This window comes from Plectropomus leopardus, chromosome 24, assembly GCF_026936395.1.
Source record: "Plectropomus leopardus strain MGB_pleo_1.0 chromosome 24, ASM2693639v1, whole genome shotgun sequence".
Taxonomy (NCBI): Eukaryota; Metazoa; Chordata; class Actinopteri; order Perciformes; family Serranidae; genus Plectropomus; species Plectropomus leopardus.
The window spans coordinates 6,791,679-6,808,057 of record NC_142199.1 but is presented as its reverse complement, the minus strand read 5'-3'; the positions used below and the strand labels follow the sequence as shown (position 1 = coordinate 6,808,057).

Sequence of the window (16,379 nt, the reverse complement as noted above, 5' to 3'; positions counted from 1 at the left end):
TTTATTTTATTTATTCTTTTTTTTTGCCAATGTATTTAGTATTTATTGTATGTATGTATGTATTTATTATTATTATTATCATTATTTTAATTTTGTACGTATTTATTTATTTTATCATTTTATAATTTCATTTTTTTTACCTTTTATTATTATTAATTATTATGATTATGATTATTATTATTATTATTGCTATTGCTAATTGTGTGCAGAGGTGTTATTGGTCCCATGAGGGATGGGCCACCAGGTGGCATGATACTAAAATAAAAGCATTCATTCAATCATTGTATTATAGCGGCACTTGTTCACTGAAATCTTCACTATTGGAAATGTTCCACTATTAGATGTAGAAGCCGAAATCATGGATAAATTAATAACCGAGATAACATGTTCCCCTGATGTTAACATGTAGCAGTGAATGTTATGTAAACACTTACAGCAGCGTTCGTGGATGACCATATAAAGAGATCCGTCGGGAGATGACGTCAGCTTTTCTGGAGAGCAGAAAAAAGTATTGGAAACAGATTATTCACAACATCTTCGAGGTTTTTAATGACAACATTTAAAATGAACACACAGCATTGTAACATCATAAATATATATGACAGACGATAAGTAAAAGCATAATGGGTCCCCTGCACCTGCTAAAATGAAGGAACATAATCACCGTTGTTGCCTTCAGATAGTAGACCTACTTGAATGAGAATCAATGGGTGAAAATGTGGTTCGTTTAAAGGGTAAATATCTTTATTTAAAGTTTCTGACATCATGCGTTTTAGTAGTCCATGCTTTTTTATTGCACCATGTGAATGCACACCTTGTCAGCCACATTGTGTTGCTGCTACTCGTACGAGAGTCTGGATTAACACGTCATCGGACCTCAGCCGGCGCCTCTCAGTCGCTCTCTTATCATCACACCGTGTGCTGCGATACAGAAAGGTCACGCGGGATCTCAATCACGTAGAGGAGGGTGCTGTACAAAGTACCGAGGCAAAGTGAGACTCAGCAGTGAACGACTGTGTCCCTTTAACAACCTTTTTAAACGTGTGTCTTTTTCCAGCAGCAGAGAGAAGACAGAGACGAGGCCCCTGTTTTCGGTTGTGTAACCAGGACTGAAGCACTTCAGGCCACGCTGCCTCAAACAGCTGACCTGAGCTCATCTCTAGACAACCAGCCGCAGCTCGATTCCCTGATTTCACGTCCTCAAACCAGCCTGACCAGCTCAGTCCGGCTTCCCTCAGGCGCAGCAGCCTGAACGAACTCTCTCCTCTCACAATCTCCAGCATCAAGATCTAACCGGCCTCCATGGAGCGCGTTCAGCACATGACCAAGTCGGCCATCCGCCGAGCGTCTCAGATCGAGGTGAATCCACAGGCCAAGAGGAACCTGCAGGAGCTGTTCGTCAACTTCACCCTCATCCTCATCTGCCTGCTGCTCATCTACATCATCGTGTTGCTGAGCAGCTGAGGACGGCGCAGACGCACACAGAGAGTTTGGCGTGGCCGTGCTATGGACACGGGTTTGGCTTAGATATGGGCTTCACTGATGCAGACCCAAATTTCTTAAACAATAATACCATCCCTATAAACAGTGGCTGAAGAAGTGTTTAGATCCTGTACTTAAGTAAATGTACTAATACCACCGTGTGAAAATACTGTTACAAGTAAAACTCCCACTTTAAAAATGGTACTCAAGTACCTGTTGGATTATTCAATTAATAGAAAAAAATCAAAATTATTAAAAATAAATTTAAAAAAATACCCCCAAACTTAAAACTATAAGAAAAAGATTCATAAATCATCAAAATCAAGATAAAAAAAAAGAAACAGACTAGAATGTTTATCAAAAAAATTGAGATTTTTTTGTGAATGGATGGATTGAAAAATCAACTAATCTTTGCAGTTGCATTTCTTGTTAAGTAATTTAATTAATAACAAAACATCATATTTTATAAACTCTCCTTTTGATTTGATGTATAAATCTCAATTTGTACAGCAACTAAAGCAATCAGAAAAATGCAGTGAAGTAAAAAGTACAATATTTCCCTCTGAAATGAAGTAGAGAGCGGTATAGAGTAGCATTTCTATAAATTCATACTTAGGTACAGCACTTGAGTAAATGTACTTAGTTACATTCCACCTCCGCCCGTATATAAGCCTAACCCTGTTTGACAGCGATGACGAAGATCACGGAGGTCACATGAATCCACGTGCAAACAATATCGGCAAAACTCTCGAATGTTTTCTGTCAGAGCTGATCAGAGATCAGCGTCCCTGCTTATGTTTCTCAAGGGAATGATCAAAAGTGACCCGACACCGACGGTTTAACCTTCACTGATATACCGTATGTATGTATGAATATCTGCCTCCCGCTTAACAACCTGCTGATTCACAGAGGAGGTCCTCCATTCAAGACACACTGTCTCCAAAATGTCTCCTGCTTAAGTCATAATAGGTGCAATGTGTTTAATACTGAAATATCAAGACATCACTGTTGTTTAATTTCTGTTTCCCATGAGCCATGTTGCTTTCTGCAGCCCCCCCAAACACCATCAAGAGAAACATAAACTGGAAATATATATTTTTTTCCATTAGCATTTTTATTTCCTCCTTCGTCTGCGGCTGCCAGAGACACCAGAATAGTATCTGTGACATCAAGTTTCTGTATTTTGACACTGCACTGCAGCCATTTTGGCAGTCTGAAATCCAAATTTGACAAAAAGAAAGCGGGATAGCAAAGGAGCAAACGCTGTGGCTGAGTGTGACAGGCTGAGGAACCTGTCCATTCAGTGAAGACGCAGAGCGTGACGTCTCTCTATCATCAGTATGACTGACGTGGTAGAATCGTGCATGTCTGATATTACACTCAGTGTGACCTATTCTTGTTTGACATTTAGAAATATAACACTTGTTATAAAACTTGGAGACCAGTCTAAGTACTGTAGGTCTGTAACGCAGTTTCCCTGCAAGCGTTTCTGATGGACTACATGAACATTTCACTTCTATAATTCACTATGTAAAATACGGGCCGCTTTGCTTCGGCTTCAAGTGCGCAAGTCAGTTTTTTAAAACACTACACACACACACCACACACAACCTTGGACATACTGTAAGCCTGAAATATACAATACATGCAGTTTGTCAGCTGTAAAAAAGACTTCTTTTTGCATGGTGTGATTTCACTTCATGACTTTTTCTGTTTTTGCCATTAAAGTTCTGTTTCTGTTTGTTCTGTTTCTGATTGTGGCAGCAACTGTGTACAGAAACTGTAAAGTCAGATTTCCAAATCTGAAGTGCTTCATAAAGCCCACAATTTTTTAAATATATATTATTACAAAGAAATCACAATTTTGACAAATTGGCTACATTTAATTTATGTGCACTATTTTTTCCATGGTTGAGAATGTAAAAATAGAAATCACATGTACATTTGGGATTAGAAATAATTGGAAAAAATGCACTTTTGTTTGTCTATAAATGTTTGTAAAATTGTACCACCTGACTTTTAATCTATGGAGCACAGAAGAATTGCATGTCAATAAAATTATAAAACAGTTTCTCCTGCAAGTGTGGAAACTTTCTCTTTCTTTTTTTTTTTTTAATTTGTAACACATCCTTATTTTAAATTTCTAAAAAAATTGTTTTAACTTTTAATATACACCAAAAACAGCTTCAAAGGGATATTTTGGCCACTCTAAAGCTAATACATCATATAGATAACTAATGGTTAGTACAATTAATTACAGGATTTAGATATCGCAAAAAGAAGAAAACCGAGCTTCTAAAAATATGAATATGAAATAGAAAAAAAATGTTTCCTTGTTGTTGGACATCTTTAAAGCTGCTACAGTATATTCAATCATTATGTACAAAAAACACACTTATGCTTAAAAATGAACATCTAAGCTTGATGCTAATGAATTAAAATTTAATCCCCAGGTTTCATTGGTGGAAGAAAAGATGATCAAAAGTCCACAAAAAGCTTTCAAACAGTTCTCCAGCCGAACAAATATCTTCCTTTCTTTACCAATTCACTTAAATATAGTTATAGTCGAGTCATAGAAACAATATTGCCAAAAAGCTAGCCACAGTCCCATCAGGTTTTTAGCAGCTGTTTGTTATGTTGACACCTTGACATTTTAAAAATGGAATATGATTGGTTAATTAAATTTGAGCTTAATTGAAGGGATCCAATCACAGAGCATCCTGACATTTATTTTATCTAGCTAAGGGTCTTTGGATGACCAATATATCTCCTTTTAGATCAATTTCAATGTTATACATTTATATCCAGATGTTTTTTATGGGACAAATGTAAACTGGCCAGTAATTGACACTGACCCCGCCTACTGCGCATGTCAGTATGTCACGCATGTCACGAGCATGCTACGTAACGCCAGAATTTGTATTTTCCCTGTTAATGTAACCTTTAAGCCGTTAATTGCACTAACTCTGTATTTCATTAATTGTTGTTAATAAAGTTTGAAAAAAAAAAAAAATTGTATTTTCCCATTTTCCAAAAAAATCCAACACTTTCGGTTTTAATTGTTGTGGTTAAAACAGAGCAGTATTATTATTATTATTATTTTTAGATGTATTACTGATGTATCTGAAGCTATAACGTTATACTGTGGTGAAAACTTTTCCTCTGCAATTGGAAAACTAGTATATTTCGGACAATTTGAAACTGTTTTCAGTCATTTCAGTAGCACTGATATGAGCGTGCTTGATGCGGTGCTGCGTCATGGTTAAGATAATGGTAGATAACTAGCTCACGAGTTAATGTAACTGTTAAGACTTTTAAAAAAAGATGGACACGCGCCCCCGTTTACCCCACAGATGTATTATGATGAAGTAAACTTACCCCGCGATGCTGGAGTGAGATCCAAATATCCGGGTAATGCGCGTTGCCATCTTGCGAGGCTGCTGCATGGATGCACCTGCGCACCTGCGCAGTGGCGATATCTTCTTCGCAATAATACATCCACGAGCAATATCCGGTGGAGAAGTTCCGGTCCAAACACCAATCCGATCAATCGTGAGCAGCTCTATTGAACGCGAGCGCACGGATTGACTGTCACGGCTGTCAACCAGCCTCCTTTTCTTATAATTTCTTATAATTTAATTTCTCATATTTTTTTTTTATGTGTGTGTGTGTGTGTATATATACAGTATATATATATATATATATATTTAGTCTGTTTTACTTGATAATATATTATTTTATTATTTTTAACATTTTTATCAATTATTTGTTATGTTATCCTTTTATTTATTTATTTATGTATTTATTCATTTAATTTATATTTGATCAACTACTTTGAGTATTGTTTTTATTTATTTTACTTATATATATATGTGCCTTTGTACTTTGTGTTACAGTTTTGCTTGTATGAAAAGTGGCATAAAAATAAAGTATATATATACATTGGCACTGGCATACACAGTAAAAGAAGCACAAGAGAGGGCTTTATCTCACAATCATAATTTTACTGTTCCATAACATACAACAGAAATGATATAAATATAAATAAATATTGTTGCTATAATTGTTATATATTTTTACTTCAAAATGGCAAGACAGACATCATTAAATGATAAGTCACAAGGGTGACATCAAATCACTTTCAACTCAAATACAAACTGCAACACGTTTACAATTTCAATTTATTTCATATAGTGTAAAGATGTCACAATCTTCCTTTACAGTTTTTCTGCAATTTTGAAAAAACTGAGTTGAAAGTGAAATGAACTAGGCCCTGATTGGTATATCGTCACATAAAAAAAACTAAATAGACATTTTATGTTTTAATAAGTTGCCGTTTCTATGGTTCACTGATGGTCAGCTAATGCCAGTGGTAAAAAAGAAAAATAACACTCCAGAAGTTTTGCCTAGCAGGTGTTGAAAACAGTTCATTTATGGTTACAACATTTCAAAAAGACTTTGATGAACCTCGGGGTAACAATGGACAAAGGTCATGTGATGCCTGCAGTTATGCTAATGACCACAAGAGGCTCCCAGAAACGGTTTAATGTCCTTAAAAACAACAGTCCAGTCAGGTTAAGGACTAATAAACAAATGCATCAAATCAATCAAACAGTGCAGAAAGAAATACTAATGTGAATGGTAACATTTACGAAAAAAACAGACCAAAAAAAAAAATAATAATAAAAAATAGAGAGAATTAAATGTTCGTTTTTGCTATTTTCATAACAGCATTCTAATACGCATATTTTTTCATAAAAAAACAATCATACCACAGGGCCCATGTAGTAGCTGTTCTGGAGCTTTTCAATCATATGAGTCAATATTCTCAACTTAAAAGTGCTAAAAAGTGGAAATTCGAACATCTGAAATTACAGGGCAGATTATATCTGCTGATGAAGATCATGTGATAGAATCAAAAGCTCCTGAACAGCCACTAAAGGGACCTCGTGATGAGATAGTTTTCTCAACTGCTGTTTACAAGAATGAATGTGTTTTACATAATTGCAAGTTAATTACCAGAGATTTTAAAGTTACTTGAGTTTTGCAATCCATGCTTTATTGCAGTGATTCCTAACCGGTGGGCTGCCGTCCAGAAGTGGCTTGCAGGTCCATTTCGAATGGACTGCAAGTGTAAAAAAACACTTTACTTTGAATTTCACAGAATTTTTTACATTTTATAAAAATGTAAAAATAAAATTGAATATGTGGTATTTTATCTAATATGTGGACCTTAAACTCCTTGAACCTTGATCTTCCTGGACTAGTTGGGAACCACTGCTTCAAAGTTTGCGTGTAAGTTCAATATTTTTCAACTTAGACCCTATTTTCCATGTTTTTGTGTCTAAGCAATGGAGGCGATTGGCCCAATATTGAGCGACAGCGTTGCAGCTTGTTAGCTCTAAAACAGGCTGCAGTGTAACCACTCAAGGCATGTTTGCATCGTCAATTTACATCCACTAAAAGTGCTCGGTTTTGCCACCGACATGCTCAGATTGTTATTCTTTGTGTCAACATTATGGAAAGCGTCCCTGCAGAGGAAGACATCTTTGTTAAGAAGGAAGTTCCTTTTTGTTTAACCAGACACACAGCCCTGAATTTGCTATCGACAAAACCACCAGACTTCACCTACATTAAAAGTAAGTTTAGTGTGAATAGAGCCAGCATATTGTCACATCTAACGCTGTGAAACAAGGGTTAATTTCATCCAAACCAGAGATGGTGATTGCTGGAACAGAGATAAGTTTAACCAAGACGGCTTTTTTTGAGTTTTATTTTGTTTATGTCAACTCTGAATAAAGTTTGTTCTGTTGTCTGATGTTTGTCGATAGCAGATTCAGGGCTGCGTCTGGTTAAACAAAAAGGTCTATCTCTGTTGGGTTCTTTTCCATTCCTTATCCTTTTAGTGGCAAAAAAACCCACTTTTAGTGGACAAAAATTAAATTAATAAAATCAAAGAAGTTATCCTTTAAGGTATCAAAACAATGTTGACAATAAACAGCCTCCATAAGTTATTTTTTTGTGGATTTACTGGAAGCCAACGGCCGCCTGAAAGGTAAAACACATTCAAAACGTTAACACTGTTTGACAGGTCATACCCCACGATATGTGCTTCTTGGTTAAGATTTTAAAAACGTGAAATAATCAGCAGGGAAATAAAAGGAGTGGCAGTAAAACTGGATGTGATTGTGAGAAAATGTATTAATAAGAAAAAACTAAGAAGAACCTAAAGACTTCTGCATTGTCTCATGCAGATGTCTAAGCGTAAAATGTCAAGCTATTAACATAGTTATTTGAATATATCTAATCTTCACAGTGTGCATGGAGGAAAGAACCAACTGTGGTTCAGTGTTGGGGCTACGATCCCAGAGAGGATACCGTCGTATTTATTTATTACAGCTTAATATTTACAGTTAAACTATTTCATATGCTGCAGCAGCTTTAATGACACGCAGCTTCACTAAAGCTTCAATGTCACGATGCTGATTTCATGTCTTAAGGGGAGAGTTCTGTATTAGGGCACCATGATCGAAGTTTGCTGTAGATTAGAGTCTACGAAGGTGTTTACTATCAGATTTTTTTTTTTTTTACTGTATTTCCCATATGATACAAACAGAAATGTCTGCTGGAGGTTCTGTCTCAACCTGGTTTCAGGAAGTGTTTCTTTTTGTTGACTCTGACTAAAAAGTGGCTTTTATTAAAAAAATATGCTGGAATGTAATTTTACCCACAGTTAGATAAGATGAATACATAAACTATCTTCTCATGTGGCTCTGAGTAAGAGATTTTGTCGTCATGGGGCTGCAGGATATTTTGACTGTGTATTTGTTAAAAACACAGTGCTGTTCTCAATTATTATCTACTGTCTGTGTTTCATGTACCATGGCTGTTAGCAGGACCATTAACTCTCCTGCTGATGTAAAGTTTTAGTTCCCTAAAACATGATCTTGAGGCCGTGCAAGGCGTTTTATTTTGAAAAGTCACCAAAAGCACTGCTGCTTGACTTCCTGCCTGGTACGATCTGATCTTGACGCAGCTGCTGTCTGTCTCTGGCAAGAATAGACTCTGCGTGTATTTTACGCGGAGCAGAGCTGAAAGCTGATTTTGGGACGCTGCCGAGACGCTTTGAGGCGCAAACGGTGGAATCACACGCATCGACAAGGATGTCTGCAATCGGCTCCGGACGCTGCGTCGTGGCCGTAACGCGCCGTTGATGGAGCCGGTGGAATTTCGGGTTTAGACAGAGCTCTGGGTGAATGTGGGTGTTCCAGCACAGTTTGGGGAAAATAAAGTGCTTTTTGAACATTAAAGCATGTAAACATGTTCTAGTAAAAGCCCAAAATACAAATACAAACCTGAAAATGAGAACAATAGGTCCCCTTTAAAAACAAAATTGGATTATGGGTCCAAAATAAGAAAATGAACGGACTAAAGTGTAAAATAAATAAATAATACTAACATGTTTTGTGAGTATTTTTTAGTATTTATACAACTTAAAAGGTACATTTGTGGAATATTTACAGGGGTCGGATGAAAAAAATAGGAAAACATAACAGTTTATTGTATTATATATATAATTTAAGGGTATGTATATATATATAAATATATATATATATATATAAGGGTATTTTTTGAGACTTTGTCAGAGATTTCATTCTTTGTGTTGGGACTGGACGGGATCTTATTATTAAGGTGCATAAATGTGTGATCCATGAATGCAAACGATGACAGTACAAACACTTCCTGAACCGTTGAGGCCTCAGTTGATTCTGTTATGAAAGATACGCATCGATTAATGTAACTGAACTGTTTGTGTTATTGAATGGACCCCGGTGGTGTCAGTGTGAGAGGAAGTAAACTCAAACCTCGCGCCTCTCAATCCGCTTATCAAGAAGTAAGAAATGCAGCCTCTCTCGGGCTGACGATGACCATGCAGTTTGGAAACTGTACAGGTTACTGAATGGACTTCATGGACCCTCAGGTCATGAAAATTACGCAGCACGAGAACTATGTAAACTTTCAAGTCAAGTTAAAAAACAGACAGTACACCAAAAAAACGGAGATATGAGGATTTCAAGTGAGTGACAGCAGCATTATGATAGTGTTTCTGTTTTCACATGCTCTATGGCCTGCCCCACAGGCAGAGACATGTCGCCAAAGACTTCAGTCACCGCCATGAACTCCGAGCTCCTCATGAAAGTAAACACTCCTTGGCATTAAAAAAAAAAAAAAAAAGTTGCAAGGAGTCGATCAACTTCTGCATGTCGCTGACTGAACTCTCTCTATGTCTCTGGTCCACTGGCATCACAAACAGACCGTAGAAAAACAGTAGCTTGTTACATTATAAATACTGGAATATTAAAAATATGAGGAGTGCTTGATTCACTTCCTCTTGATGTTTCCCCTCCTGAGGTGTCTGGAATGGTAAATCAAGCGCCCCTCAGCTAGCTCGGAGATTTGAAAATGACTTTCAAACACAAACTGTATGTACACACTCTGAGCACTGGGACAGCAAGCTAAAGTTAGTCGTTTTTTGTTTTGTGTTTTTTTGCTGGTGTCGTTATTGTGGTATACTGTAGTTCATCATACTGCAGAGGCCATAAAAACAACCAGAATCAACAGTTAGGTGCGTCCGTTTTCCTCAATGCATGTTTGATTGTGTGTATTTACACGTGGGGACACAGCATTGACGACTAAAGGCGAGTATCAAGGCAAAAATCCGTTTGTCCTGGGTGAACTTTCAAAGCTCTTCCAGTCAGATTAAAGCTTGTAAGACACATGTTTATGTAAGAAAAAGAGAAAAACTAACCCTAAAAAGAGCTGAAAACATTACTTTTAATCTACAGTAACTAGTGTCACCACTCTGTCCCCTAATTCCTCTTTGTATGAGCGTAGAATTGCTTCTGCTATAAAGATTAGGAGGGAAATATGTCATTGAGGTTCAAGAACGTTTCATTATATAAAGGATAGCTCACATTTATCACAACTTGGATTGTATTTTGGCAGTTTTGTCCATCATTTCCAATCACTTAAGACAAAACATTTATTCACCAAAGTAAAAACTGCAAACCACCAATTAGTAGAAATTGTTCCTTATTGTGTAGTGTGAAACATAAAGTTTTGACAAAACTGCAGTTAACATGTGGTTAGGTTTAGGCAGAAAAAAAAAAATACTTGAAAAAGTGGCCTTTAAATTGGCATTTTTTAATTATTTTAATAGTCATTTCCTGTTTATGTTTATTACGTTTCTTGCCGGACAAACTTCTTTTGAGCAATGTCACTGTGTTCCTATTTCTGAGCAATTACTTCAGTGAGCACAATGCTATTTATACAGACAGGAAAGATGGTAAAAAATACAAAAATACTGCAACAACCAAGTTGTAATATATTGGAATTATCCTTTAAAACTGAAATATTTCTGATATTTTTTTTCTAAGACTATTAATATAATCCTCACCCTCAAAATCTGATGATTTTAAAGGTTCATTTTGATCAGTGGACCATGATGTGATAATCAGAAAGTTAACACTTTCCCTCTACATTTATCATTTATTTGGGGGGAAATGGAGTAAATCCAAAGAAATGCTGTGGCTACACATCCATTTTCACCCCCTTTCTCTATTTGTAATCTCTTCCCTGTGTGAAAACCACACACTTAAACTCCAGCTTGAAATTGAAATGTCTCTTAAAAAGCTTCAAGTCTCTTCAATACCTCCACACCTCCTCGTTTCTATATTTATAGTTTACTTTTGGGTCGTAGTTTATCCAAATTCATAAACAAAAAAGTCCTGTAAAGCTTATATTTATCTCTCACCACATTAGAGCTCGTACAGATGTTGTGTTTGGCACAGCTGTAGATGATTTTAATGTGTTTATATCGTCATTCTCACCATGTATGGAAGCCCTAGGGTTTCAATCACACTCACTACTGCACATGATAGATGGGAGCGCTGTGATTAGCCGTGAACGTCTGATATTAATGTCTCCCAAATGACTTTCACAAAATCCTACAGTTTGATTGCTGTCCAACTTTAGCTCTCTGTCCCATTACCTCATTTTTTGACTGTTTTTTTTTGCCGGTCAGAAAGAGAAGTGCTGGGCGTACAGCTCCTCTTCTTTTTCAAGGTGGTCTTTGCTTTTTCCTGCCTCCGCCGCCCTCGGGTTTGATGGTGTCGCGGCGTTTGCCTCAGGAAGGCTGGAGGAGGGAGGAGAAACAGGTCTGTTAGAATGATGCGAGGAGGAGACGGAGAGATGCTCAAACTGTATGTGCAGCCAGATGCACACATTTTTAGTGGGCAAGCATACAGCATGGTAGCTCATTAAGCACCAACAGAAAATAGCAGGGTACGATTGTCTTGTGGGCGATTCCAGTCAGGCAGATCCAGTGAGTATTAGATGCCAAACAAGTGAGGGCCGATGTGATGTCCACAGGACACGACCTTACAGGGACTCAGGCTCTGTTTACATCTGGTACTAACATGCGTCTTGAACAAAGCTGGACAGCTCTGTCTGTCTGTTCACACCTGGCATCAAAGTGCGTCTCTAAATGCCTCCTTTCTTTCATCAGAACTTGGAAAATCCAGACAATACCAATACCAGAAAGCTTCATTCCTGCAGTGTTGCAGGCAAACCGCATCGCCCAAAAAAGTCTGATGCACTCTTATAGATGCACTATATCCCCTCTGCAAGAGAGCATGTACTTCTGCTTACAAAGAGGACATCAGTTGAGTAAGCGGCCCTTCAACATTGACCAGGAGAAATGATGTGGCCTTATCCAGACCACCTCCAAATGTGGTCTGAGCGCTCAGACCTCAAGACGCATTAAGGACTCACTGGGTGCATTCATATCTGTACTTAGAGCTGACACACATTAATACCAGGTGTAAACAGAGCCTTACATTATTTTCCCTGACAGAAAAGGACACGAGACATGCAGAGCAGGAGCTTGGGCTCAAACCACAACCAGCAAACTTTCATCCATCCATTTTAAAAACGGTTTACATTCAGTTTGAAATTGAAACAGAGCAAAAAAGAGAGAGGACGAAGACTCCATGCCCATCAAGTTGGAAATGAGCCTCAGCTTTATACACATGTACAGCACATCAAACAACGCAACTGTCAATGTACCTCCGTACACGTTCCTTTCAAATAAACTAAAAAGTAAGAAAAACTTAACTTAACTCCACTTAATCCAAAATAAAACTAAAACAGTACTAACAACGTGTTTTCTCCCCTTGAAAACAGCTCTTCTGAACAAACATCCACATTTCAAACCAAGTCTTTGGTTCGGCTGGTGTGGCGTTTTCCACGAGCAGACCTCCCAGTGTTTCCTAATCAGTGCTTGCAGCGAGCAGCACTCCTTCATGTCCTCTTACACTGTGTGTCCACTGCCTTTTTGCTGCGAGAACAAAAGCACAAAAGCTTTATCTTAATGGTTTCACATTTGCGTCTTGCACTTTTAAGTTACTGCAGTGCTTTTAAATCACTCATTCCTTCACTCGGAGTTTGAGGTCCCACAGAGACTGATTTGTAAGAGCAAAGTTTCAGGGTTGGCTTCTTTTATAAGCCGTTGAGGATTGAGAATATGTTTCAAAGAAGATTCTGTCTGAGATTGTGTGATAGTTTGATGATACGAAAAGGGGAAATGAGATGTTAAAGCATAATGGATCAAAAGGAGATTATATCTTTGTTATATTTCTCTGTTGACCCTGAACTAATGAAGTAAGACTGCAGCAGTCTGTGAAATGAATAGATTTCCTTTTCAAATCCACACACAATGATACAGCATCAGTTTTAGGTGGTAAATTTGTTATTTTTCAACCTGAACCCATTTTTCCATGTTTGTATGTCTAAGTGACTAATGCGAACAACAATTCTGAAATAAGTTTAATATCGCAATGATGCTGCTCTAACCTGTTAACACGGCCGTCGAAATAAAAAACAACAGGTTCCATGACGCATGCACTGCTCATGCATGCAGCTCTGCTGTTGTGTTACTGTTAAACAGAAAGGTCTCTCTCTGTAGGGAGTCTTTCCATAATGTTGTTAGACACTAATATTTAAAATCTGAGTCTCAGTGGCAGAAATGAGCACTTTAAGTGGATGCAAAGTGACGTTGCTCGATTGCCCGTAGTGGTTACCTTGCAGCCTGTTGTCACAGCTGGCTACAGCTCTCCCACTTGGACCCAAATTCCTATTATCACTTAGACAGAAAAACATGGGAAATCAGGGTCCAGGCAGAAAATTACCCAGGTTAACCTTTAAACCCAATTGTGACCAAACATATTTAATAAAAAAACTCTCAAATAATTATCATAAATTTGAGGGGATACATTCAACAGTGTGGGCATGAAAAGCCACTTTTTTTTTAACACGTGCACCAAACTGTGGATGGTAGCTTCCTTGTGCGGTGGCAGTTGTCTGGTGAGGAAAAGAGGAAGAAACAGTGTCTGATTTATTCATTATCGAGCTGTTGTCTATGTAATGGATAGCTGGCCTAGTAAGTGGCTGCAACCATTTACAGATTTTCATTCCTGAAGAGGAGAAAAAAAAAGAAGAACGTCACATCAGAGCTGAATAATAAGCATCTGATTTTTGACAAAAGGCCAATGTCTGCCTTTTAAGAAAATAAGCTCCTTCAGGTTTGAGGGAGAGGGGTGAGGATGGGAGGGAGGGAGACTAAAAGTGAGGTGAGAAATGCAGACGGTGGGGGAAGCAAACATCACGTAACTCCCTCCCTGAATCAGGTGAAGTGAACTGAGGGCAGCAGTGGCAGTAAGACAGATTAGTTCTCACCTCCTAAAGCTTTGTAGGCCCTGATGCTGCACCAGGGCTTCCTGAGGATGAGGAGCATGAGGAAGAGCAAGGCTTGGCATGGGATGATGTGGAGGATGAGGAGAAGGAGGAGGAAGAGGAGGATGCTGAGGAAGAGGAGAGAGAGGAAGAGGGCTGAACAGTGGCAGGGGAGGGGGGAGTGAGGAAGCACAAAGTAGCCACCTGGTCCTACCTCCTCCACCTCCCGTCCCTCCTCACCCTGTCCTCTATGACTCATGGCAGGCTGACAAACAGTATGACTGCCTGTTTTTAAACAGACACACTTTTCCACCAAAGCTGGGGCATATAGGCCTGTTTTTGAACACTAGAAAACCCTGTTAAAAATAGGTGATAGACTCATTTCCCATTGCCCATAAACAAGTATGCCTTTTTGTTGTGTTTTTTTTCCCCTTTGGTATGTTACATTCAATGTCACAACGTACTGACAAACAGGTTCGAAGAAAGTAGAAAGCCATGACGACCAATTTGAAACTATCTCCGCGCACTGCTTGGCTGGAGACGTACAAAATTTGTTGCTAAGGTCACAAAGAGTTGCAGAATTGAAAGAGGGCTAAGCCAGAAAAGACGTAAAAACAAGGGACTAATGCGGAGCAGGGCTGGGTGATATAGGCTGAAAATTATATTGCGATATTGTTAGGCTACATCTGGATACACAATTTATATCTTGATATTTTTAAATCTCCTCAAAAACACTTAATTTAGGCTAGAACTGGGGGACAAATTCCTACGTTACATTTTTTTTTTTTTTTTTTACCAAATTCTCTCTGATGTGACAATATTGTTGTAATGACTATTGGTACTTTGAAAAAATATTAATAAAATTAAATGTTTGATCAGTAATCCTTAGTAAATTAAGTGTTAACTTTATAATTTATGTTATCAATTTATGTTTATTGTACCTTATTGTTAAGTTTACTTAAAAAAAATATATTTACTTAATTTTGTGAAATTGTTGCAAGTTTAATTAAATCAAACTTTCTAAGTTTTAGCAACTTCAGTAAACCAATTTTTCTGTGCAGTATATCTTTATTCTGCTTATTGCAAAATAGTCATATTTGTATTTTCTTAAACATGTTGAGAAAACAGAACTAACAGATTCCCTATTTCTATTACTGACAAAATCCTCTTTATCATGATCAAGTTAAGTCAGACTAACTTAGTTGACTAAAGTTGCTGACACTTAGAAAGAAAGAGGAAATTCCACTTGTCATTTTTAAGTTGTAACCACTTCACAAAATTAAGCAAATACATTTACATTTAGAGTAAACTAATACTTAGATATGAAGTTAACATAAATTAAAGTTAATAGTTATATGTACTTCCCTTTTTTAAAGGCAATCATTCTGCGCTCTGAAAGTGTGGTGCAATGAATAACCAAACAATAAATACATTTTAACAGCACTCATAATGAACGCTCCAGTTTGGATAATAGAACATCTACGTGGTGCCAGATGTTGATATCATGGCGGGCCATCACAAATACATAAATGTGTGGGAAACCCTGACATAATCACCCTAAAAAAAAGCCTGAATTCAAATAAAGTAAGTCATTGGATTAAATGAGCCGGTCTTTCCTATTAAATCAACTTTCTTTGATGAATTAATGTAATTCATGAAGCTGTTAGATTGCTGCTAGATGGCCCCATTGTTACAGATGTGGGCTTCCCTTTGTGTGTCGAGAGCAATCTGGGATTTTTTTTCCTCTGATGTTGAAGGACACTTTGACACAGCAAGTAGCAAACTTTCATCCATCCATTTTCCAAAGGCTTGACAGACCCGACGCGCCCAGTTACAGTTGCTAAGCTGTTATTGGAAAACTGCTGTCCTGGGTCATAATGTGGTCATCTGCACAACATGATACACACTGCAATTTATCACAAAAGCACAAAGCAATTTGGCCATGGTAGAAAAGAGAAAAAAAACACACGTTAGTGACGACTAGATTAAATTTGTTGAAGTCGAGGTGTAAAAAAAAGAAAAAAAAAAAGGTAAAAAAAAAACTGTGAACTGTGAAAAAGCTGATTTGCTGGGGGGAGGGAGGTGTACTGCTGCTGACACTTTCT

The 16,379-nt window shown here is 37.7% G+C and overlaps 2 protein-coding genes across 4 annotated transcripts in view; one reads left to right on the top strand and one right to left on the bottom strand.

Moving 5' to 3' along the window:
- The first annotated feature begins 1,302 nt into the window (after positions 1-1,302).
- Positions 1,303-3,563, top strand: pln2 (phospholamban 2). Its single transcript, XM_088074266.1, has one exon. The coding sequence runs from the start codon at positions 1,303-1,305 to the stop codon at positions 1,462-1,464; it is 162 nt and encodes a 53-aa protein (XP_087930392.1). The 3' UTR covers positions 1,465-3,563.
- Positions 3,564-5,471: 1,908 nt separating this feature from the next.
- Positions 5,472-16,379, bottom strand: part of LOC121962862 (protein FAM184A) — a 65,238-nt gene continuing 54,330 nt past the window's right edge. For 2 of the 3 annotated variants that reach the window (XM_088074611.1, XM_042513178.2), the window contains one exon: positions 5,472-11,677. In XM_088074611.1, the coding sequence (XP_087930737.1) occupies positions 11,669-11,677 (9 nt within the window). In that variant the 3' untranslated portion in view covers positions 5,472-11,668. Of the gene's footprint in view, positions 11,678-14,277; positions 14,403-16,379 lie in introns of all 3 variants that reach the window. The other variant, XM_088074612.1, reaches the window with a different exon arrangement.

What these genes read in the sequence shown, in the direction of transcription:
- pln2 (XM_088074266.1), top strand. Translation starts at nt 1,303, where the DNA reads ATGGAGCGCGTTCAGCACATGACCAAGTCGGCCATCCGCCGAGCGTCT.